This window comes from Watersipora subatra, chromosome 2, assembly GCF_963576615.1.
Source record: "Watersipora subatra chromosome 2, tzWatSuba1.1, whole genome shotgun sequence".
Lineage (NCBI taxonomy): Eukaryota > Metazoa > Bryozoa > Gymnolaemata > Cheilostomatida > Watersiporidae > Watersipora > Watersipora subatra.
In genome coordinates, this window is record NC_088709.1 from 66,922,623 (window position 1) to 66,947,749 (window position 25,127).

General features: G+C 37.0%; 2 protein-coding genes and 1 pseudogene across 4 annotated transcripts in view; 1 reads left to right on the forward strand and 2 right to left on the reverse strand.

Moving 5' to 3' along the window:
• Positions 1-13,727, reverse strand: part of LOC137388469 (E3 ubiquitin-protein ligase UBR4-like) — a 61,139-nt gene extending 47,412 nt beyond the window's left edge. The window contains 8 exon segments of the mRNA XM_068074956.1: positions 830-958; positions 1,874-2,030; positions 3,169-3,323; positions 4,811-4,939; positions 5,983-6,204; positions 8,849-9,015; positions 12,075-12,207; positions 13,650-13,727. Coding sequence (XP_067931057.1) covers positions 830-958; positions 1,874-2,030; positions 3,169-3,323; positions 4,811-4,939; positions 5,983-6,204; positions 8,849-9,015; positions 12,075-12,207; positions 13,650-13,727 — 1,170 coding nt within the window.
• Positions 13,728-15,022: 1,295 nt separating this feature from the next.
• Positions 15,023-25,127, forward strand: part of LOC137387125 (uncharacterized) — a 43,489-nt gene continuing 33,384 nt past the window's right edge. For 2 of the 3 annotated variants that reach the window (XR_010977869.1, XM_068073438.1), the window contains exon 1: positions 15,429-15,537. Coding sequence is in view for 1 of the 3 variants with exons in the window: in XM_068073436.1 (XP_067929537.1) it covers positions 15,079-15,082 (4 nt within the window). In the remaining 2 variants the exon portion in view is untranslated. Of the gene's footprint in view, positions 15,083-15,428; positions 15,538-25,127 lie in introns of those variants that run through there. The other variant, XM_068073436.1, reaches the window with a different exon arrangement.
• Positions 22,045-23,833, reverse strand: LOC137387085 (uncharacterized; annotated as a pseudogene).

A 25,127-nucleotide genomic window follows, 5' to 3' on the forward strand; every position in this document is an offset into this window, starting at 1 on the left:
TAGCTTAGCACCAGTAGTACTGCTTTATTTTCCTCTACTTCTGGTTTAGGTAGGACTATAGAATCTTGGTCGCTTGGCATTTGATACCTTACCATTATAGTTCTGGAATTTCGTATCAATTAGACTACTAACTCATTACAAATCACCGAAATACTGAGGTGATTTCAATGCGACCGAGAAATGTAAAAAGTCGAAATGTCACACTAGAAACTAATGTTCTGCGAACAGGACATTAGTTTCCTGTGACTCACTGATTATAATTCTTGGCAATGAAGACTCAGAAACAGACAAAGCTAGAAAGCTTCTTCCCCTTAGCAACGAGAGCTTCACGATAAAACTATTTGTTTTTCTATTCATAACAAATATACACGCTGTAGGAGACGCTGTGTACTGCACTCTTTGCATTTTTCAGTTGCCTCTAAAACATCACTTTTATGAAAGAGTGTGAATAAGGAGTTGTGCTATCCTAAAAAAGAGTGTGAATAAGGAGTTGTGCTATCCTAAGAAAGAGTGTGAATGAAACAATTAATTGATTGTTGCTAACTGATTGTTGCTTCTTTCAATGCATTCTACAACCTTGAATCGTCAAAATGATAATCAGCTCGTAAGGAGTTGTGCTATCCTAAGTGCCTTCACAGTTGATAAAAAGTGTTATTATGATCTAGATTCAGGGAGCCTGCTCAGTGTTAACGAGTTTTCACAAAATTGTTAGTATAGGATTTTCAAGCGGACCCAGATTAAACTGATTGACTTATCTCTTCAGCTCTACCCAACTATAATACATATGGAGGACCATTGGACATAGACTCGACACATAAGCTGAACTTACGAGGGCTGTGATGGTAGAGAAGAGGAGAGCAGAGAGTCTGAGGGAGGATCCGCTACAGATGAACTTGACGAGCTCAAGATAAGTATATTCTTGCATCACGTCGAACTGAGCTGTCGAGAACTTGTGTGCCTGTACAACATACAGACAGCTCATGTACATCCTACAGACAGCTCATGTACATCCTACAGACAGCTCATGTACAACATACAGACATCTCGTGTACAACATACAGACATCTGATGTATAACATACAGACATCTCATGTGCAGCATACAAACATCCCATGTACAACATACAGACAGATAATGTACAACATACAGGCATCTCATGTACAACATACAGACATCTTATGTACAACATACAGACATCCTATGTACAACATACAGAAAGATTATGTACAACATACAGACATCTTATGTACAATATACAGACAGCTCTATATTATTTGTTTGATACCTTCGGTTTTTCTATTCAATTTTGCTTAATAATGTTTAAACAGAGTCATGAGGGGATAACTACCAGTTACAATTGCTCACAATTAATCCTACTTTTGTAGTTACCAAATAAACGCACAGGTCTCAACTTCAAAGGTCCTTCTGCGGCATCATACTAGTTTAGTCAATTATCTCCATCGCACTTGCTAATTCATGACAGAGGAGTATTTACAGATTTGTTACCAACACACCCAAGAAGATTGTTTGTCAGAAAACCCAGATTTTCGCAAAACCATGAAAAACTAAAAAAATTGTGATTTTTTTGAAAATCCAAGATTTGAATCATTTGATTTTTTGGTCTAACCTTGCCTTAAGCCAACTTGTTCAATGAAGATTGACATTCATCATTAACCTCCAATCAGATCTGACATAACATTACACTCCAAAAAAATACTTAGCATCTGCAATGCTACCTGGTTAGATATTTGGTTCTATTCAACTACCACAAGTAACATTATTAGTATATTTAATTACTAGGACATGAGTACGTACTTTATTATAAGTACAACAGACAAGAACAATGAAGTTGTAGAAGAATTAATATTCTAACCTCGAGGAGCCGAGTGGACGATCGTGTAGTAGTAGGCTTGTTGGGCACCTGACCAGGTGACGAATCCTTGGCTATGAATAGGAGGCAGCTAAGAGCCTCGATGGCGTAGTAGTGACTTGGCATTCCCCAGTAACTAGCTTTGCCAGCTTCATCTGGCCTGCAAACGAGGTTCCATTTTAATGTGAACCCCACAGTGCCACGGAATAAGTTTTTGTATAGTTCCCTACCATAAATATGCATCTAAGAGGAAAACTTTCACTTAGATTAGGAGTGATCTCGTACCAACACAATGATAGCAAATTGGATTGGTTTACATAACGCCATGTGACATGAGGGCAATTATTATTTAGTTCCTTCTAAATTTGAATCAACTTGTTGAGCACACATGAGCTATCAAGCTGAAAGCATAATATGTCAGTACATCTTATATCTATATTTCGCAAAGTTGGTCGTCCGTTTCCAGCATGTACAGCTATAGCTATTATTAGAATCTTGGAATAAGGAATCCGTACCGAAGACAATTTGATCTCAGACCCTCCCGTCCGCCAATCTGAGGCCGTACCAACTAGGCCACAGAAATTGATTTGTTTGCTAGTCGATACATATCGCTATATGGGAGAAAATACCCAACGGCTTTGCATACTACACAGGGTGATTGAGTAAAATCAAGGAGATGAGTAGCTCTCATTAGTAAACTGACTCAAATTTTCCATTGGCAATGTGCCAAGCTAATAGCAAGTGGCAGGCAACTCTCATTACTTCTCATTGTTTATAAGCTGATTTTTAATACCCGGGCAATGCCGGTAAGCATTGCTAGTATACATATATAAATATATATCACAATAAAAAACTAGTGTATTAATATAAAAATGCAATTTTTGTTTTTAAATCATTTATATGCAAGTGCAAATTAATGTAAATTCAAGTGAAATGTGAAGGAACTGAAATCTTACTAAATTTTCAGTCTGGGTACAGCGGGGTGAAAACCCTACCAAATTTAGCACTGTTTTTATACACCTCTCCAACCCTGTAATGACTCGTAGGTGCAATGACAACTCCGTGAAATAAGGAGGTTATAGTCCGATATTAGAGCTGATACACCTACTTGAAATAACGCCCATTATCAAACCTGCCTTAGTCTAGATAACCACAGATAAGACAACTGATGCTTCACACAATGAACTGATATCACAATACATGATGCTCGAGATACAAACATGCAAGAAAAGGAAACTACAGATTGACGTTACAGAGTATGTCTGTTTTCAAAGACGAAGACTGGCACAAGCACTCACTCTCTGCCTTCAGCATCAGAGTCTGACATGTGTGAGATAGTCTCTAGGGTGGTGAATATCAGCCATCCAGCCATAGTATGTATGTTGGTGTGAACGTGTGTAGCGACACGGGGGCTCTGCCGCACACCCTTGCTCACAGCATTCAATATTTCGGTCTAAAAGCAAAAAAACTGAGTTAGCTGTATCTAAAACCTATCAACCTGTAATGAAGTGCTTTTAGAGGCTGCACTGCATGAATCATGTGACCATTCTAGGTCAACAATTCAAGACAAAACCGCATACCTGTTTTCTTCTTTTTCCTCCAACTTTTACTAAAACTAGCAGTAATGTCATGTTTGTTTTTTGGCCGAAATCACTGAACTAGCCTTTTAGATTCCTGGAGTGATTTACTATCTGTATTCCTCATATTATTTTGGAATATGCTCTGATAAAGGAGTGTCCGAATTTTTTAACCAGGGGTCATGCACAGAAACCTGAGCAAAGATTGGGCCACACCCTCCTCCCACCACTGACAAAACCGCTATTAACCCTTTAATGATGGGATGTCCAAATAGGACGGATTTGGTAAAGTGAACATCTCCAGAGGTCAACCAATCAGTCTGACACTTTTGTAGTCAATAGTTCGCACATTACACACAAGCATCCTTTATTAGTTAAGCAAAAAATTCTTTCAAAGGAAGGTTCTATCTTTCAAAGGTCAATAGATTCCCCCGCTGGATTTTTCCTTATGAGGTTTTGGTGCTTGTGGGATGCAAAAGTTATAAGCTTTAGACTTTAGAGCATACAGAATAAATCAGATGAAACAAATAGCAGTTTGCCTATCTTAGCATAGCAAATAATGCCAGCTAATCTTTTTAGCTTCAAATCTTGATTACACCGAGGTTCCATGAACGGCTTAACCAAGTCATCAGAGCACCAAACCATGCATTAAATGTTACTCATGAAGTTAACAGTGAAAATAAAGTAAAAGCAAGCAAGTTAATCTTTTATGGATTAAGCGAGGTGGTCAACATGCGTTTCCTTTTGAATAGTTAGAAATTAAAACACCAAAATGCCACGATATATAATCATGCGAGAAACACCAGCCATCTACTGACATCTAAGAATATCCATTGTTTTGGCAGCTGAGTAGACCTTGAAGAAAAATCCACCCAATCTCTCTCACCAACCTCTCAACCAAAAAACATTATCAATTGAAAATGTCAATTAAAATTATCAAAAAAAACTATTATTTGGACAAACCTCTCAGTCAAAGAACACCATTATATTATATACTTGGATACACAATAGTTACCGCATGTTCCATACTACATTTCATGGGGCCTCAAAAATACAGCAGCCTCAGGTATTTCTCACATCTGTGTAAGTGCACTAATCCCCAAAGTTTTGATGACATTTAATTTGACTTTTAAATAAGATTTCATATAATTACTATACCCCAGCAGAGTCAAGCTTAAGAAAGAATACATGTAGATTTATGGGTGGACCGATATATATTAAATGTTTTTATTTAGACAATGCAATAAGTAATTTTTTAATACCCAAGGCCAGGCCCGTTTAGAGAGCTAGCAACTCTTAATCATATATTCGATAGACATCAGCGCGAAGGCCAAATACTCCAATACCCAGTGAGAGTACTTACAGCTTTTTTAGTGATGGTTGATGCGGTGTTCTGTAAATCAGCAGAAGTGGATTTAGCAGAGCAGAGGATGGCGTATGAGCCAGCATACAGAGAGGCGAGTGTGACACTCACCAACTTCTCCATCATAGTCTGACAAACAAACAAGCGTATTGCTGAGGAGCCCATTTAGACAGCCAGGTTGTACCATGAGACATGACAGCTTAAACCAAATACCGTAAACTAGTTATCTTTTTTTTTAAACGATGAAGAGTTTAAAAAAGAAAACATGCTGACATTTTGTGAATGAGATGACGGCTAATATATTCAGGGAATAATGTGTCATACCACATTTATAATAAGCAAATTGTAAAATGTATTTTTGAACAAGATTCAGGCCTGGACAGCTAAATTTGAGCAGTTTTGAAAAGATTTTCCTATACACGCCGCAACTGTTTATTTTATCATATAAGTTTCATCTACTTTAATCTAGAAACATCCTGGCAATCAGGTCATCTAAAACACCAAGAACAATCTCAAATTATAGAAAAATACCGATACATTTGGATAAATTCTACTAAAATTTTGTGTAAGTTAATCGCGAACATTAACTTGTTACCATGGTTACTGGTTAACATGTGTTACAGAGGTTAACATGTGTTACAGAGGTTAACATGTGTAGACCGATAATCTACATTAAACATGTAATAAACACCCAATAATTGAGCCGCTTAAATGGAGTGAAACTAGAATAAAATACTGAAAATCAATCAAAAATCAAGACGACGAGTTTACAAACTGAGGTAAATCCATAGTGGAACAAGAAAGCTAAGTACTTTTATTTGAAAATTTCAGTTGTAAAACCCTAATTCGCTAATTGTGTTTATCAACAACAATAATAAAAATACAAATTAGGTAGGCTTGATCTTTGAAGCCCACTCATAAAATATGATGGAAGATGCTACAGTTAGCATGTGCTAGGATTTACAATTGACTTGATGTGGTGCATCTAATTTCAATCTGTCAATTATACAAGTAAAAGTATCAAAAGTAGTTGGAACAGAAACTACAACCTCGGTAACACAAAAACACCAACATTAGAGTCAGCCGAACAAATGAGTGATATTACGAGGAGGGATGTCATAATCAAGACAAGCAGTAACCTCTGATATGTAGCCCATTGACCTAAGGCTTACCTCACTTGAGGAAGAGAACATGACAGGAATAGAGACACCCTTGTAAACAGCCGACATCTGTGAGAGCAGAGCAGTGGAACTCGACTTGAACACAGGAATATCATCAGCATTCGGTGCATTCATGCCACCACCCGCTGCTACCATTATCCGTACAGCATCGGTGTATCGTTGGAGGTAGTCAAGTGAATGGAGATAGTCCCAGAGTATGGTACGGCCATTCAACTGCAGACATGTGGCGAAGGAAATGGTAAAAACACTGCACAATGTATTTCACACAATCCTCTAAACACTCATAGCTTGGCAGCTATAAACCATGGCCACTTGGGAGGCACAATGCTTCGCAACACACAAAAATTTAAACAAGAACGATAATAACAAATTGTTGAGACACTGCTCAAATGCTCCTACAGCAATCGATATGCTAAACATTTTCTTTTGCAAACTTGGCGATTACGCGCGATTGGTTAAAAACTACATCGAGGGCTAACACCATTTTGTAGCCGAGTTCGTTGGAATTCCGATGATCTAGATGTTCTTAAAAGCAAGCATCTTTTTCACAATGATAGACCAGACCAACCAAGTTTGTCTAAAAATCCAAATCGTTTTGCCGTGAGATTTTGTACTGCAGTTTTTACACACTTATACCATATTATGTACTACACAATTGTACCATCATATAGACTTTTACATATAATCTGAAGCAGGCTCAATGTACATACTTTATATCTTATCAGTTTTTTCGATGCTGTCATTTTAGCAGTTGTTGCTTAGTTTATATGACTTTAAGAAAGATATTTTGTAAAGAAATCATTACAAGATAAATGTGCTCACAATGAACTTTTAGCAAGCTCTAAAAGTTTCATAGCAATAAACAAATGTAAACCAAAGGCATGTAAGTATTTGTGACCCAGGCAGTCAGAATGTACAATCGTGCTAAAACCACATTTTTGAGTTATTTAAAGAATTGAAATCAGCAAATTCTGAGAATTTTAATGCATTTCAAATTTTTTAAATCGGATTATTTATGCCCAGGTTATGCGAGATTTAGTAGAGAAGGTCTCGTGATGAACTAAAACTGTTTTTTTGAGTTTAAGCAGGATAAAGTTGATGATTCATGAACTGTAAATCATGGTATTTGTTTACAAATCAAGATGCCATAGCAACCGACCACTTAATCTCAACCTATATTGATGAAACCTGGCATTATCTACAATAAAACCCTGAAAAAGATGATGGTTGCATTTTTGTTCCGATTCGATTGACGGTTGACCTCCCAAAGGTCATGGTAAGGTTAACAATATATGTGGCTAAAAGCTCACCGTCCTGGAGTTTTTCATTAAAAGGGTATGCTTCAAACTGGGCACTTCTCATCAAGCTATATTGCTATGACTGCATATAATGACAGTCCAACAACTTAACAAAGTGTTGGAAGTGCATTCAGATTTGTCCATCTATACAGAAGGTCATGGTAAGGTCAAGGAAAAGTGACAACAGGGGGCATCAGGATGCGGAAATATCAACCCATCAAGTGACCATTCAATCTAGAGCTTCTTTATGTAGTTTAACACTCACACAGTGTAGCACAAGTACGCTGCAGAGATTTATTGTAGAGCATTGGAGGGGTTTGTTTATTATGCTAGTGGCAATTTGTCCCAACACAACCATATCCAATGTATCCTTCGGTAATTCTTGATACACAGTTCTAATGAGGCTTAATTGTTCAGACGACATAAAACTAGCGCATAATTTCCTACATTTGCACCCACTTATTAGTTTGATGTCAACAGCTAGAATAAGATTGTTATCAGTAGTGATAGGCTGATCTTTGATAGGCGGTAATTTGATTTAATTCATTAGGATGACCGTTATTACTCGCATTATCGTTAGCAGCCTCATATTGCGTAAGAAGCTGTATTTCTAAGGTTGCCCTATTATGACAACCCTCCCTCATCATCGCTTTCACTATGATCTGAGGCAGCTGACTCAGATTCTAAGTAGAAATACTCATCTAAATTAATAGCAGCAACGAGCCGTAATTTTTGCAATGGTTTTATTTTGTTCTAGCCTGAAGCATCAAAACAGGAAATAGCCACATGCATGCGTGCACCCGTAGTTAGAGCCTATATTTATGATCTTGGGTTATGAAAAATTCCATAGCAACCACCGATATGGGTATAGTTAAAAGGCAATTCTGGCTTAATGATTGGTCAGACACAAAAATAAACAAGACCATGTGAAAGAGCAGGGTTGAATGCACTATAAACCACTGTTTACTAAAATAGTGACGGTGAGTCATATAATAGCGTAAGCACGTTTAGCGCCGCTATTGTGAACAATGGAATTACCGCACGATTGTATATTCTGACGGCCGGGGTCACATTTGTGCAATCACATCAAAATTGGAAAACTGACCTGAGAGTATGGGGTGTATATATAGCTTGGGAGAATAGGGCTATAAATAGCTGTAAAGTACAGAGGTATATATATATAGCTTAGGAGTTTAGGGGTATATATAGCTTGGGATTAAAGCATACATTACGAGAAAGAACTCGGCGCTTAGTCTGATAGGTCAGGATATTGGTCTACTGGAACTGACCTCAAAAAGTTACTATAAATACCAGAAATGCTGGAAATCAAGCTAGGAAAGCTGTTCTGAAAGAAAAAGCTAAACAAAAGCCATATAACCTGTATCCCGGTGATGAACATCTGCTGGCCAACGAGCTACACTACTGGAATACCGAAGGACGGCACTAAAAATGTTAATCTGAATGAACCAGCCACAGAAATTGATAGACAATAGATATAGGACTCAGGATGTAAATAGCAGAACGTCAGACTGCAATCTGCTGCGTTCCCCTAAACTCACACTTTCGGCAAATATCCGTGAAGCAAGCTCCGTCAATTGCTGCTTCTTCAAGGTCTCGGCATCCTCCTTGTCCTTGAACTCTACCTCCAAAGCAAACATAGACAGCGAGTTGAGAAAGTTGTCTCCGCTTCCCTCGCCGTCGGTTTCATCATCCAATGAGAATGGAGCTAAAACCATAAGCATTATATCATTTCAACACTGAAAAGAAAAGGTTGTTTTCCCTAAACGCATTTGCACTAAAGAAACTTACTGTGAAACTTCTGAATAAATTGCATCCGAAACTGCTATGACATTAGACTTAGTCTATTGGTACTATCAATTTCTAATGTGACTGTTACCTTTTTGACAGCAATGTGAATCATTAAAAATAGAACAATATTGTGTAGCATTAAAGCAATGTTTGGGATATCATTTTTTATTTACAATTTTTTGCTTACAGACTACAGCACACATTGGTAAATGATACAGTTGATAAATTAGAAAACGGGTAACAAAAAGAAAATATTTCGATCTGCTATTGGTGGCAGCAAGTGGCGGACACCGATGATTAGACAATTAGAGAACGACTCAAATTTATTGTTGTTACACATAGCTTCAATGCTTGTATATGGATAAGATCACTGTTACCAACACTATCGATGCGCACAACCACAAACATGGCTCTAGATGTAAATAAAAACAAATATCACTAGCTAGAGTGACTCTAAAAAGGAGTCAGCATTATAAAAATATATATACAGACGGTTCCCTACTTACAAACATTTGAGTTACGAACAACGGTACATACGAACAGGTCTGCGCATAGGCACTACTCAGAAGCACCACCCAGCATCCACCTTTCTCTGCCCAGTTTGTTGCAGTGCATAAGTGCGTGAACGTATATCCAGTGCGCAAAGAACTTTTTTATTCTTACTGTACGTACTGTAAAGGGATTTGCCGGCCTTTACTTGGCACGATCTAGACTAATAAATAAAGAGAAGAGAGTCCGTTTGGTTTCATTCAGCTTTTATATTAGCGAAGGAAATTTCACTAGCCGAGGAGCGTACAACTATCTGCTCTGCTCAACTAAATGAGCGCGCCCCTTTATATACAATAATATCAACCGTTCCGGCTAACAGCAAACGGTAAGAAGACCAGCTAAAAAGGTTAATAAATAGGACCGCTCGTGCTTTGGTATGACAACAATATAAGTGACGATAAGTGATAGTGTTATGACGGGATATCAGATATAACAATAGCATAACGAGTGAAACAACGATATGATAAAAGGACAACACATACAAAAAAATAAGACAACAATGATAAGTGATAGCATAACGATTAAAACAACAACATAATAAAAAGGACAAGACATACAATAAATAAGAAATGCAGTGTCATGGCCCGGCGTCCATCAAAGTATTATCTCCAATTTATTAAAAAATTTTTCAGTACAAACCGATACAGGTTACTTATACAAGCTTTAAACATACTTATATAAACCTTGAATATACTTATATAGGCCTTAAACATAAATTATAGTACAAAATATAGCACTGAAGCAACTTACGAACAAATTCGCCTTACGAACAATCGTTCGAAACGTAACTCGTTCGTAGGTTGGGAACCGTCTGTAAATTTCATATTTCCCATTTGTCATCCGGATGTCCAGTTACAGCGAGAAAGTTTTAGGGACGAAAAATTCATTTGGCACTGGGATTTGAAGTCGAAACCTCTAGTCCTCCAGACAGTCGTACTAACCACTACACCACACGTCTAATTGGTGTAACTGATTAATAACTGTGCACATACTTATTACATCAGCTGAAATACTCACACTTATAGTGCTTGGGGAAAATACTAGCTTAGCTAGCTACTAGCTTAGCTTATTAGCTACTGGACATGCTAACTATTAAACTGACTTCAACCACTGCTCTTATTAAACTAAGGATTTAGACTAGATCAAGTTACTAACTATTTACAAGTTATTCAAATTTACGGAGTAACCATTTTAGTCAGCTAGTACAATAGACACTCCTATAAAATATACCTCCTATAACATAGATTACACATAACATAAAAAAATATGTAAAGTTTTGCTTCGAACTACCTATAAAAATTCCATGTAACAGTGTCAAATCGGTGCGATTTCTCAAATTCGAGTCGAATAACGGTAATTTTGTAGTAAGCCTTGAAACGCCGCTTTCTTTCTCCAGCCACACTTGTGAGACAAAACGACGTACGTATAGCATTATCTCTGTTATACAGTATATGCAAAGTCCATGGCATTCTAGTTCGCCGTAACAAATCGTCAAAAGTGTTGACAAAACAGAGAGAATAAATAGCTGCAATTGTTCAGAAATACTTAAAGGCAATTGATTTGTGCGGGTGTTACAGCGTTAGTCTACCAATCTGAATGTCACGAGTCGAGGTATCGTCACAAAATATATTTTATCCTAACCTTGGCCACCTCCCTAGAGACAAATAGAGGAAGGACAGATACACGCCGCTCTTATTATAGCAAAAATATATTTTTGTTTCACTTTATTGTAGACAGATAAAAAATTTGTTATAGGTTTACTCTTTGCAGAATAGACCTTGCTGTCTAGAAAAACTAAACGAATCAGTGTAAATGGACATCAAAAATGTACTTAATTTATTGTAAAATTACTGCAACCACTTGTTTTATGGACCATAAAACAAGTGAAAGTGATCACAAAGAGCGAGGAGAAAAGTTTTCGGTGCAAACCAATAATACTGCAGTTACGGTACAGCTAGCAAATTGAAAAGTCAAGTCTAGGTTTTCTTTTTTGTATGGCCAAATGGGCGAGTTTGGAAATATCTTGGTACGACTATTTACATGCATTTTACTAAGCGTATGGACGTAAATTCCATATAAAGTAAGCATTCCTGGAACAGATTATTTACGTTGTAGGAGCATCTACTGTATCTTAAATATTCAATACTACAGCGAGTGTATTGTGAACTGAATATCAATATTTCCATCTTCCGTATTGAGAGGATGGCTAACTGCCAAACTGGAGTAGTCATACTGTCAAGTCTAGTCATACATAGAGATTTATAGTAAGATTTTACATGAAATATTAGAAAAAGACATGGACCTATTTGGAACCAGTGCTAATATCACTCTCCTATAACTATTATGATCATCTGTAACCTGTGTAGTAAAGTTTGTATCGGTTATGATCTAACTCAAATAATATAAACTCAATTTAAAAGAACTCACGAGAGCTGCTGGATCCGCCTACAATATCTTCAGGAAGGTCAGCACTCCGCAGAGTGGCAGTGTACTGGGTCAAGTTAGAGCCAGCACCTATGTGGCCTGTGCAGAGGCTTCTTATCAGTCCAGTCAGCTGATACTAAAAGGAGAATCGAAATCATGTCAGGAACGTGAAAATGTCGCAAATAAGTAGATAACATAAAATATTGACACGTTGGCATCCATTAACCGAAAACTTGAAAACAAGATGAGCAATGTCACCAGCTTCCTCATTTCCTCCATAAAAATATCATAACAAATTTATTAAAAGTTAGTTACTAAAATTAGTTATCCAAAGAGCTACATGAGGCTTATTCTGTTTTACAGATTTCGTGAAAGTAAATTTTTATTTATCACAAAAACCCAAAGCGTTTTGTGCATACCCAGCATTATATTTACCTAACCAAAAGGAAACAAGAATTCCAATAGCTCGTAGGATATTTAATTAAAAAGCTTTGACATCAACTTTGTAGCTAGACGTTAAGAAATTAAAGAAATTTTCTTGAAAACTGAACATTTTGTCCTTAGCCAAGGTAAGAGCGCAGCCAGATCAAATCACTTGGGAAAATTATTACAAGAGTGATAACCAGGTATAAAATAAAGTAAAGAATTAACCAATTGGCACTGATAGCCGCACATAATTTTCCTTAAATATTTTGCTATGATCACAAAACCATGGTTATCATTTTTCAATGAAATATTGGTCAATACTACACTAACACAAAACTACTGTTTTAATGAGATAAAATCAGCATCATTTTCTAAATAAATATCTATAATATAGATTAGGATTGAGGAAAAGTTCAATTTGTTTTGAGAAGGCAACGGCAATTGAACAAATGGTCTGCCTTCAAAAACTGAAAAAAATAATTTTGTGACATTTAATTTATTTACTATCAACAATGCTACTAGAGAACAGCAAAGATTGTGCAAACCACATGGAAATTATCAAACTAAATTGAACACTTTTATCAGAGAAGCTAACAGACCATATACAACACTTACACAGCTGAGAACTGGTGAAGCCTTGGTATCTGAACATCTGTTTAATAAGAACTTGAGCAGACATTTTAAGACAGGCTCCAAGTCTGAATTCCCATGAACTAGAAAAGCATGAGAAAAACTTGTATAAATTTGAATCATTGTAAGAATTAGATGACTCGGACATAAAAGTATGCATTTAATTGTCATTTATATAAATATTACCAGAGTGTTGAATGTTTGGTTTTAGAAACGCTTTTAAGAAAAGAAAAAGGGAATGGGAATGCTTTTTCATTAGTGGGAGAGAAAATTGGATCGAACTATAGCAAATCCATCTGATCATCAGTATTGAAGGAAATGATCTATTAGCAAAACAAGCTAAAATATTAGTTGAACTATAGTATGTACTATGTAGTGAAAGGATAACTTTCAGCTAACAATTGGTGTGAAAAAAAGGATTCCTCACCAGGAAATTCCATTTTCTAAAAATTCACTCTGATAAATTACCTATAATAAGTGTCTACTTAACCTTATTCAACAAAATCAATATAACATATTTACCCTTGGTGATATTGGAGACGAGCAAGTGAACGGCCAATGCAGCATAAGATGCATAAAAAGCTTCATATCCTTCGTCATGTTCTAAGAATTGAGCAGCTCTAGAATGTAAGATTTCAGATTGGATATTGACCGGAGCACTGAACAATTAACAACTTTGATGATGTAACATATATTCCACAATTTTTCACTGTCACTGAGCATCAAATTCAGTTTGTACAATGGAACAGGAAGCAATTTCTTTCACGAGCTTTCTTTAAGCACGCATATATGAAAGCCACAGATAAAGAGTATAAGAATATAATAGCACCGAGTTTTTGTTGTGATATAAACCATCTTATTATTTTGAAAATTATTACTGTTACTCATATCACACCATTTGATAGCTTTGGCAACAAATGTCATAAGCTTAAACCACAATTGGCACCTCAAGTTTTTATTTGTAACCATGCATATTTTTCATTTGAAACCAGTAATTCAGATAAAAGTTTAAACGAAATGGCAAAATATAGTATATTAGTTTTGCTACAAAAGAGTGGTAATTAAACACTGGTTCCAAATGGGTCCATGTCTTTTTTTAATCTTTTACGTGAAAGTGCACTATAAAGTTCTATGCAAATGTCACATTTAAAGATCAATCTTTTCGATTTCTCGCTTCTATAATGATTGTACATGTATAGACTACATAACTAAAGTTAGTAAACGTCAAATACTTGTGCTTTGGAACACATGTTTCAAATAGGCATTACCGAATGGTGTACTGATTTAGTAATCTTCAGAGACATGTATCTCTTTTGATTAAACTCGTCAATAAAAATATATTTGAATAATTTGTACTGCAACCAAGGGGTTCACTCTGGTTAAGAATATTTGGTTCTTGTATCTTACAATTCCTGAATGTTGCGATAAACTTCTGCACTAACGAAATCTCGTAATGGTTAAAAGAGAGTGAAGTGCCAACACAATATTACTTCGAATTACTGTCAGAAACATCTTTACAAACATAAACATTTTGACTGTCCATCTTTCCAATTTGTCAAAAGCATTCATTTATTAACATTTTTCAAAGATGTAACAAAACTAAAGGATATCAAGATCTTACCGTTGTTCTACAAACTTTATTACACGAGAAATTTGCTGACTATTGCATTGATTAACTGATATATTTAATAATGGTTGAACGAATTCGGAGAAATCCCACTTTTCCTCCATCTCAGCCTTTGCATAGTTCCTCCAGAAATAAGCTATATTGCGCAAAGCGGTGCTTTAATGACAGCGCGGATAAGCCGTGCGCCAAGCTAGTTCGATGCGCTTCGAATATATTTTCGCGAAGCCGTGCATAATGCATACCTATAGAGTACGGGTTCGCGAAAATATATCCTCTAAAGTATATCAACAGTGATCGACCTGTTTCTTACTCCTCCGCCATTTGATGAGTATGTAATTTAAAGATAAAAGTATATACGCAACGAATTACAGAGTGCAATGTGCAAACAAGCAATATATAAATTTTGAAGAATCTTTTGCACGCATCATAATGCATAAGTTGAGTAAGGGAATGACGACTAACAATTGAGTTACTCTGCTCCTAGACTATACATCTTCATAACATTTTAGTTACTGTTTTTGTAAAGTTTATTGATTCTGATGAAAGTTCACAATTCGTGTATTGTTGTTGTTGTTAAAATAATATTTGCCGACGTTGATTTTACATAGCTGAAACGATTTTAATTAGCTGAACAAGCCTTTTTCCGAGCTGCTTCGAATACATGGATTGCGGTAACTATAGACAGACCGATAACCTCCTAATTTTACTTCAACAATTAATCTTCCTTGTAGTTATTGCACTCGGTGGATGTGCTAGTCATTCAAAATCGGCTGAAGCAAAATTGTTAGTAACTGTAGCGTATACATTTATACAAGGGCTCTTTACGAATTGCCTTATTATGCCACTAGCTTTTTTGCAAAATACGATTAGTACTGATTTTTGTTCTCGCCAAAGTAGGAACTCTTCTTTTTAGCGAGTAACGTTTACAAAGTATCATCGCAGTCATGGTTTCTTCTACGTTTAATTTTGAGCGTCAATTCATACCTGTTAAGTATGTGGAAATGATCATAGGTTGGATGTTAAGTAAAGTTGGGGCAATCCCCGTGCCAGGTCAAACAAATGCTGACGTTTGGTTGTAGATGCCTAGACACCTCCACCCATACCTGCCAACTCTCACGCATTGTTTGTTTGTTTGTGAATATTATTTATTGAGGTTTTCATGAGAAAATAGTGTTCTGTTGACTTCATAATTAAAAATTAAAGCTAATATAATGTGGTATAATATGATAATTGAGAATAAAATTGATAGTGGCTACAGTAATATGATTTTTATAAGAGGATAATAAGGTCGTTGATTGAGCTGAGTATATATATATATATATATATATATATATATATATATATATATATATATATATATATATATATATATATATATATATATATATATATATATATATAGTGTATATATATGCAAGCTGAGTTGATTGAGTATTTAGATTCCAAGTTAGTAATTATTAGTATGGTCAGTTTTTAAAAAATTTTAACGCGGATGACACAATACTCTACTATTCTTATGTCAGCTATGGTTGTAAAGTGACAACCGATGGTTTTTAATAATTTTAATTCAATGTTGTTAGTATACCAGTGTTAGTAAATAAAATATAGAATGGTCAGTAGTCACAGTATGGCCAGTTAATCAATATCAAATGACAGCTCATTCACAGGATCTTATACCTCATCTTTCATAATCTTGATAGCGTTATATTTAAAAGATTGTCTGTCATAGTTCTTATTAATAGATGGTGTTATTAATGAGCATTGTGATCTTAGGCTTATTTGGTGTCTCTCACTATCCTGTTGAATATATTTGTTTAGAGCACTGGCCACTGTAGCTACCTCCACTTTGCCTATCAACTGCCTGTAAAAGAAAGAACGCCGACTGGCGAGAGTATGTAGGCCTAATAATCGACGACCATCAGTTACTGAGAAGGATTTAGGTGCTTTGCATATTATTCGCACCGCTTTATTTTGGCAAGCCTCAATTTGGTCTGAATGACATTTACCAAGAAACATAAACGAAGTAGCACAATATTCAAGACGACTTCGTACTATTGAAGTATATATTAATTTAGCATCTTCAACAGACAAAAGATGTCGAATCTTACGAAGAGCATATAAACATTGTTTTGCCTTAAACTGGGCGTGAGACTCACGCAATCACCCCAAAGAAAAAATGAAAATGCGTGAGATTTTTGCCCCAATTTCCATAATTTTATATATACTATCATTGATACATCAATTGCCCCAAAACCAAATCTCACGCATTGCCCCACTCTTGGGTTGGCAGGTCTGCCTCCACCATACCTGCCAACTCTCACGCATTGAGCGTGATACTCACGCAATCACCCCAAAGAAAAAATGGAAATGCGTGAAATTTTTGCCCCAATTTCCTCAAATTTATATATGCTGTTATTGATACATCAATTGCCCCAAAACCAAATCTCAAGCATTGCCCCACTCTTGGGTTGGCAGGCCTGACCTCCACCAAGTAAGCAAGCACTTTGGCACATCTAGCAGGTACGGCGTTAGAGAGTCGACGTCAATCATTTTATCAATAACTTATCGATCTCTTATCAATTCAATTGGACTCACCCAAATAGACAAAATCATTTATCTATCAATTCTCACCAAAAAGTGACTTATGGCAATGTATCAAAATAACAATAAAGAACAATCACTAACTTAGCTGCGCACAAAAAGGTTGAACAAAAATTAATGCATATGACAAACACAAAAAATATGATATATCATTGTAGTTGTGAAACGATGTCTGCAAAAGAAACACGCTATCATTTTTAGTGAACCAATGAACTAGAACGAGAATGTTTTATATTTGCAACAGTCAACTGGACAAGAAACCGAACATTGTGTACTTGGCATGTTCTCACAAGAATTCAAATACAGTGGAACCTCGGTTCTTGAGCATAATTCGCTCCAAAAAATTGTTCAAAAACTGAGTTGTTCGAGATCCGAAACAATTATTCCCATTAGAGTCAATGTATGTAAACTTTAATCTGTTACCAGCCGAGAAAACAACTTCGGTAAAGTATTTTTAAACATTTTACACCGTAAGCTGTACTTTATACTACATACTATAAATAAAAACGGGTAGATATAGATCGTGTTTATTTTTGACAAAAGATTTTCTATCTATGATGATTAAAACAGAAAACAAAAAGTAAACATTTCGTATGCTTTGCTCTTATAACATCGAAATCATTCTAGGTTAAGATACAATACCAAAAATTGATAATAAAACAGCAAAGAATGCAACAGATCAGTTACATGAAAAATCGTTGGAAAAAGAAAATATAGACAGCAATGGCGAGTTTACTTCAATTATTTGAAGAAGAATCTTCTTCCAAAACAATTTAGGATAATCTGACTGGAGGAGTTGTTTCCTAGCAAATCCCTTCGGTAGAGTTATGTCGTCCCAGATGGTTCCTTCTTTTTTGTAAAGAATTTATGAAGCGTAACTTGTTTCTCCCTATGTTAATGAAGGTTTAACTCTAATGCTCAAGCTCTGGTTTGGTTGAAAATCGAATTCATGTTCGAGACGAACCATTCTCCTTTTTTTCCACTGTATATTATAAATATACAGTGGAAAAATATACTTTGGTTCCACTGTATATTATTAATATTAAAAATGAACTTGCACAAACTGTCATTAGATTTTATAAGAAAGCATCATTATTTTTCATCATGTTTTGTATTGAAAGTGATCTGACTGTCAGGATGTTTAAAGATTAAAATCGACACAATTTGATCTCGGCTAAACACTCCGACTATGAAATACATGTGAATTGCCTAATCATTTCTAAGATTCTCCCAAACTCACCCTGGCCTTTCATAAAAAATACACTTGATTAGTTTTTTAATTTAACTATTAAACAGTAAATGTGATGTCATTGTATTGACAACGTTTCTCTTTTTTTCTTATCAGTTTAGGATCCGTAATTATGGTAATTTTACATTAAGTGGAGTACAAGCCTTGAATCTTGTTCACTTTTTTACCTAGCAAAGTCTACGCTACAGAGAAGAAAAATAGTATATGCTTTAACATGAACTCAAACAAATGCATATCTTTACTATAATAAGAGTGGTGTCTCTCTGTTCATCTTTCCATCACCAAGGTTAGATGTTAAGATTAAAGATAGCTTTCAATATGATTCCAACTCGTGACACACTTGCTAGACTAATATTCACACACCTGTGCCAATAAATTGCCTTTAGGTATTTCTGAATAATTGTACAGCTATTTATCCTCTGTGGTTTTTCTGACGGTCTCTCAATTGATACACCAGACTGCCAGGGTACTAGTGTATATAATAGAGATGCCCCTATACGTAATTTCCTCTCCCAAGTGTGGCAAAAGAAAATTTTGATATTTTCAAGGCCAACTATGGGAAGTTTGGCATTATTCTAATTGAATTTGAGAACTTGCACCAATTTGACATTTATGTTATATGCAATTTCTTTCATAATACAAAGCAAAAACTTAAAATGCCGGAAAATCTTTATTTGATTGCCACCTTTATTTAAACGCCACCCCTAATAGAACGACAATATATGAGAAGGGTTGAAAAATACAATGCCACCTTTTAATTGAAGGCCACTTCTAATAAACCACCACTTTAAACCATAACTGTCACATACAACTTTTATTGTATTTTCTAGGTAAATCAGACACGCTGATTCCAATTTTGTACTCAAAATAAAGATTGGTCTACTAACCTTCAAAGTCATTAAGGCTTTTTAAAGCTTTTCAATATCTGTCTCGAAAACAATACAATCGGCATAACAAGCTCCGCCCATAAATATGTGGCGAAACCTAGCTTTTTCTGGAATGGAAGTTAGCGATGTTTAGTCTGATTTAGAATAATACAGATGGGTGTCTTGAAACCCATTATTATTTAAACCCAGCCTGTAAAATAATCTCGGTATTTTATGAAAGGTATATTAACTATTTAAAATTACTCGTAGCTTGTTTCATGATGTTTAAATAGGCTGAACGCCAAGAAAAATTAGCTCAACAAGCGCGGTTTTATCACAAGCTAGCGTAGTTATCGCGCTTTTTTGAGCTAGTTTTAAAATGTGCATTGTTAAATAGCTTATCTACTTTTCAGAAAAGACCGAGATTATTTTAAAGGCTGAATTTATATAATAATGGATTTTAAAACACCCCTCTCTATTATTCTCAATCGGTCTAAACATCCCTGACTTTCATTCTTAAAAAGCTAGGTTACATCACATAGTTATGGGCGGAGCTTGTTGTGCCGATCGTGTTGTTTTCGAGACCAATATTAAAATGTTGTAAAAAAGCCTTCATTACTCTGAAAATTAGTGGACCAATCGTTATTTTGAGTAAAAAATCAGAATCAATGTGTCTGTTTTACCTAGTAAATACGATAGAAGTTGTACGTGACAGGTATGGTTTAATATTTATTATATTTACTCGTTATGAAACCATAGTAGAAATTGATCAATAGAAAATTCTCTACCAAATGGTGCTGATAATGAATAAATAACATCAATAATAACTAGTTCTTTCGTTGTTGCTGTAGTGGTTGTCATGGTTTAAGTGAGGGTGTGCTTGGGAAGATTGATTGTTGCAATCATCAGAACTACACTCTGATTCGAAATCACTAAGGTCTAATTCTGACTAATTGTTTTCAGATTAAGCCATGAAATAGTTTGATTACAGCCTGATTTGAAGACCTCAAAACATTTTGATGAATGATAAGAATAATTTTCATGAACAGTGTACGATGTAATGGCAGCCATTGTTACAGCCGATTGAAGTCCATTTTCTAACTCAAGTTTTTGTTTTTGGTTTCTTCCTCAAAACTTTCAAAGCAGCCCCATCTACATAAGTAATAAATGTATAGGTCTAATATGTTTACTCAAGTAGTGTTTGAGTCAAACTTGTTTGACTCGGTGTGATATTTCAATGTATATGAAAAGTTGTTTAGCGGAAAAGCTGACACCTACAGCATTGATGTCGCTCTGCCTGAGGAGAGTGCAAAATATAGGCAACATTATATGTAGTGGCATGCTCATGTAATGTAACGACAATGCTTGGTAGTGTTCTCATGTTCCCTGTTTCCTTATCAGGAGTTTCCTAAAGACTTTTTGAGTGTCAGCCTTGCTGTCTGAGTCAAGCTTAGTCCTCCATTGCACTCTGTTCTTAGATACAGATGTCCAGGTGTTAGGGTCAATGTTAATATCTTTGAGATCTCGTTCAAGTACTAAGTACGTCTTTAAATCGCAGACGTGGTCTGCCATTTGGGTGGGTTCCGTTCTCCAGTACACCATGAAGAAGCTGATGAGGGATTCTGTCAGCTGGCATACGATTGACATGACCAGCCCAACAGAGTCTGATGAACTTCAGACTGGTAGAAAGATCAGCAGATCCCGTCAGCCTGTAGAAGTCTTCATTTGTGAGCTAATCTTTCCAAGGATAAACCTGAGGCTTCTGGTTTGAAATGCACTGAGCTTTGATTTTTGTGGTCTGTAAATGGCCCACATTTTTGCAACGTAGAAAATAACACTGAGAACGCAGGCTCCTACACACGAGGTGCTTGTTATTCCAAACACGCCTGGGGAGCCTGCCAAAAGTCGATGACGCAAGACCTAGTCTTCTTGAGATTTCATGGTCTACAGTGGTATTCTGTGTGAGAGAGGATCCAAGATATGTGAAATTATCAACATCTTGAAGGACTGTTTCGTCAATTGAGAATATGTTGGCGTCATTGGATTGAAACAAAGTCAGTCTTTTTCAAACTGATGTGTAATCCAACATGACTGCACGCTTCTAAAAAATGGTTGAGCATTGACTGGAGGTCATCTTGGGAGGCGGCACAGAGAGCAGCATCATCTGCATACTATAGTTCTTGGATGATGTACTCATTGGTCTTGGAGCTAGCTTTGAAAGTGGCCAAGTTAAAGTTGCCATCATGTCTGGTCAACCGAGAGACACCACATGATGGGTGCAGATGTTGAGTGATGGTTTTGAAGACATATGAGAAATAAATACCAAAAGGGTGGGTGCAAGAACACATCCTTGCTTGACACCTTTTTTATAGGGAAGGCATTTTACAGTTCGCCCTCAAATTGAACTTGAGCTTTCATACCAGTAGGAAAAGACTTAATCAGAGATAGAGGTACGGGCGGACATCCACTTTTTCTGAGGTTTGTAAATAGTGATTCTCGATCACCAAGATCAAAAGCATTGGTCAGGTCAACGAAAGCTAGAAATAGAGGCCTACGCTGTTCTCTAGACTTTTCTTAGAGCTTGCAAACAGCAAATATCATGTCAGTTGATCTTTTTAGCTCTGAAACCACACTTGATTCAGGATACACATCTTCAGCAATTGTTTGTAGTCGGCTAAGCAGGACTCGTGCCAGCAATTTTCCTGTAACACTGGGAAGAGAGATACCTCGATAATTGTTGCAGTCTCCACGATCCCCTTTGTTTTTATACAGGGTGGAGTTTTTTGCATCTTTAAATTCCGGTGTTACTATTTTGGTAGCCCAGCACTTACAGATAAGGTGGATGTGCTGGAATAGGTAGTCAGACCCTGTTCTCAGAAGCTCAGAAGGAATCGCATCAACACCCGCAGCTTTGTCAGGTCGAAGATTCCTGATTGCACTGACTATTTCCGCAAGGTCAGGTAGTACATCTAAATCCTCACGAATTGGGAGATTTGGCAGTTTGTCGATGTAATCATAATCAGCATCACAAGCGTAACTGTGAAGTTCACTGTAGTGATCAATCCAGCGGTTCAGTTTTTGCTCTCTATCCTCAATAACTGAGCCATCTTTATATTTCAGCACACCACTGCTTTGGGCAGTAGGCCCAGTAGCAGTTTTGATGACACTGAAAATATCCTTGATGTTTCCAGTGTCTCGGGCTGTTTCAATACTAGTGCATGACGAGTCCCAGTCTGCACGCAACTTCTGACAGCCTTTTGAGATTCAGCCTTTGCAGGCGATAGTTTGCAAGTGCTTGTCTAGTTGGTCTGGATTTCACCTTTATCATGGCGTCTCTTTTATTTGCAAGCACAGGTTCAAGAAGTTCACATGAGTTGTTGTACCAGTCAGGGTAATGCTTTTGTCTCAGGCCAAATATTTCTAGCCCCGCACTATTGGTCGAAGGTTTCAGCACTTCCCATTGGTCATCAGGTGAGGCTTCAGGGTTAAGGCTTTCTATCTTCTGATCAAGTAGCTTACAATATTCTTCGTGGAGCTGAGTTTTCTTTGTGTTTGACACGTCTATTTTCTTTGATTGTTTTATTTGATTGTGGTATGGTCGTGGCTCGAGCACCAGCTTTGACAAACCTAGACTATGATCGCTGTCACAGTCAGCACTATGGTAGGTTATAGTATTGAGAACATCCTTCCTGTATTTAAAGGTAGTTAACACGAAGTCGAGCTGGTGCCAAGTTTTTGAGCGAGGGTGGCACCAAGACATTTTTCTGTGAAGTTTGTCTGGAAAAATGGTATTGGCGACAACAAGGTTGTTCCTACAGCACAGTTGCAAAAGGCAGAGACCATTCTCATTCATCTTATCAACACCAAAATGACCAATACATACTGGTCAGCTATCGTGATCAGAACCGACTCTTGCATTCAGATCACCTAGTAGGATGACACGTTCAGAGTTTGCTGCTCTCCTGATGGTGCCCTCAAACTGGTTGTAGAAATGGTCTCTGTCCTCTGCATTTGCAGCTAGAGTTGGGGCATAAGCATTGACAACATGTATTGCACTTTGTTTGGTGTTGACTTTCAGCATTGCTATGCGGTCTCTGATGTTAGTGGGAGGCTGTACGCTGCGGAGCATTTGGTGTGAAATTGCAAAGCCTGTACCATAGATCCTTGGCTCACCAGGAGGCTTGCCGAACCAGAAAAAGGTGTAGTTGGCCTCTCTTATTGTGCCTGGACTAGCAAGGCGAGTTTCTTGAAGGGCAGCGAAATGAACTTTGCGCTTGGTAAGCTCAGTGTCTATGGTAGCTGTTTTTCTGATGGCAGTATTTTTAGGGTCTAAATCATTGTCAGTTGACATTCCAGTAATCATCGTCCTTACATTCCATGTTGCTAGAGTGAGTTTACTCTTTTAAGGTGAGTTGATGCAGATGTACTAGAGCAGTTCCACTAGTGTTCTGTTGGTGGAATGGAGCACCTTATTGTCCAGGGGCTGCTTTGCTTAAGCAGGCGGTAGCTGCCATAGGACTAAAAAGTCCTTCCTGCTCTCAAGAGAAATCCCTGGCGTTCAGGTTTTGCCACCATAACGTGAAAAATATAACCAGTAACTATTTCTTTTGGAGTTTTTGTTTTCTGTATAACAGGTGCAGCTTTCCTCTGCATGGTCAAGTTGGCAGGCGAGTAGAGTAGAGAAACACACTTCCAAGACTAGTTTAATCTCATTAGTCACGTAGGATGTTTGCATGTGACTGCAATTATGTGCTTTCATGGCTTTCAGGCTTTTCATGAAAGTCAACATCATTGTTCGGCATAAACTGTTTAATGGTAATTTTATAGCTATCTAAGCCATGCTATCGTTTTGCCTTCAGTTATGTATCAACTCTCAGACTGTGAGCAATACACAATAAATTCATTACCTCATGCACTACTCAACAAGTCTATACAATCTGACACTTGTCAAGGGCTTCTCTCATCTGGAGACCTCCAGGTACAGAAAAAAGGCGCAGCCGATATGTCTGAGGATATGTCCAGGTGCAGGAGTTGCCGGAGAATCTTGCAGTGCAGAGATCCAACGCCTCCATGTTTGGTAGATGGTCGTTGATTACCGTACTTTTCAGAATATAAACCGCACCTCTGTATAAGCCGCATCTGCTTCATTTTCCAAAAAACGATAATAAAACAATACATAGGCCGTACCTTTGTATAGGCCGCAAAACTCAGGACGGTGCTCTTTAACGCAGCAGCAACTTTGCTGTTTAAAACGGAACAGTGCCTAACGGCACTGTTTCGTATTAGCCGACGCTTTTTAACCTAGTGCCCGAACAGTACGGAACAAACGGAACAGTACCGTTAGGCATTGTTTCGTATTTTCTTTCACTGCTAGAGGCGCACTAGATGGAGATTCTGGTTAATGCACACTAGCGGTGAAAGAAAAAGCCACAGAATAGTGGCACCCTTATATAAGCCGCATGGCTCAAATCGTCAGAAAAAAGTAGTGTCTAATAGTCCGAAAAGTACAGTAGGTAAAATTTATCCGCCCTGAGGGATCTCTACCAATCCCCTTGTGAGGCAGGTGGTACCAGATTGCACGGGATACTGGTGGCAAGCTAGCGGCCTGACCTGAATAGGCGACATTAGCATCGCTAAAATTCTAATGAACTAGTCGA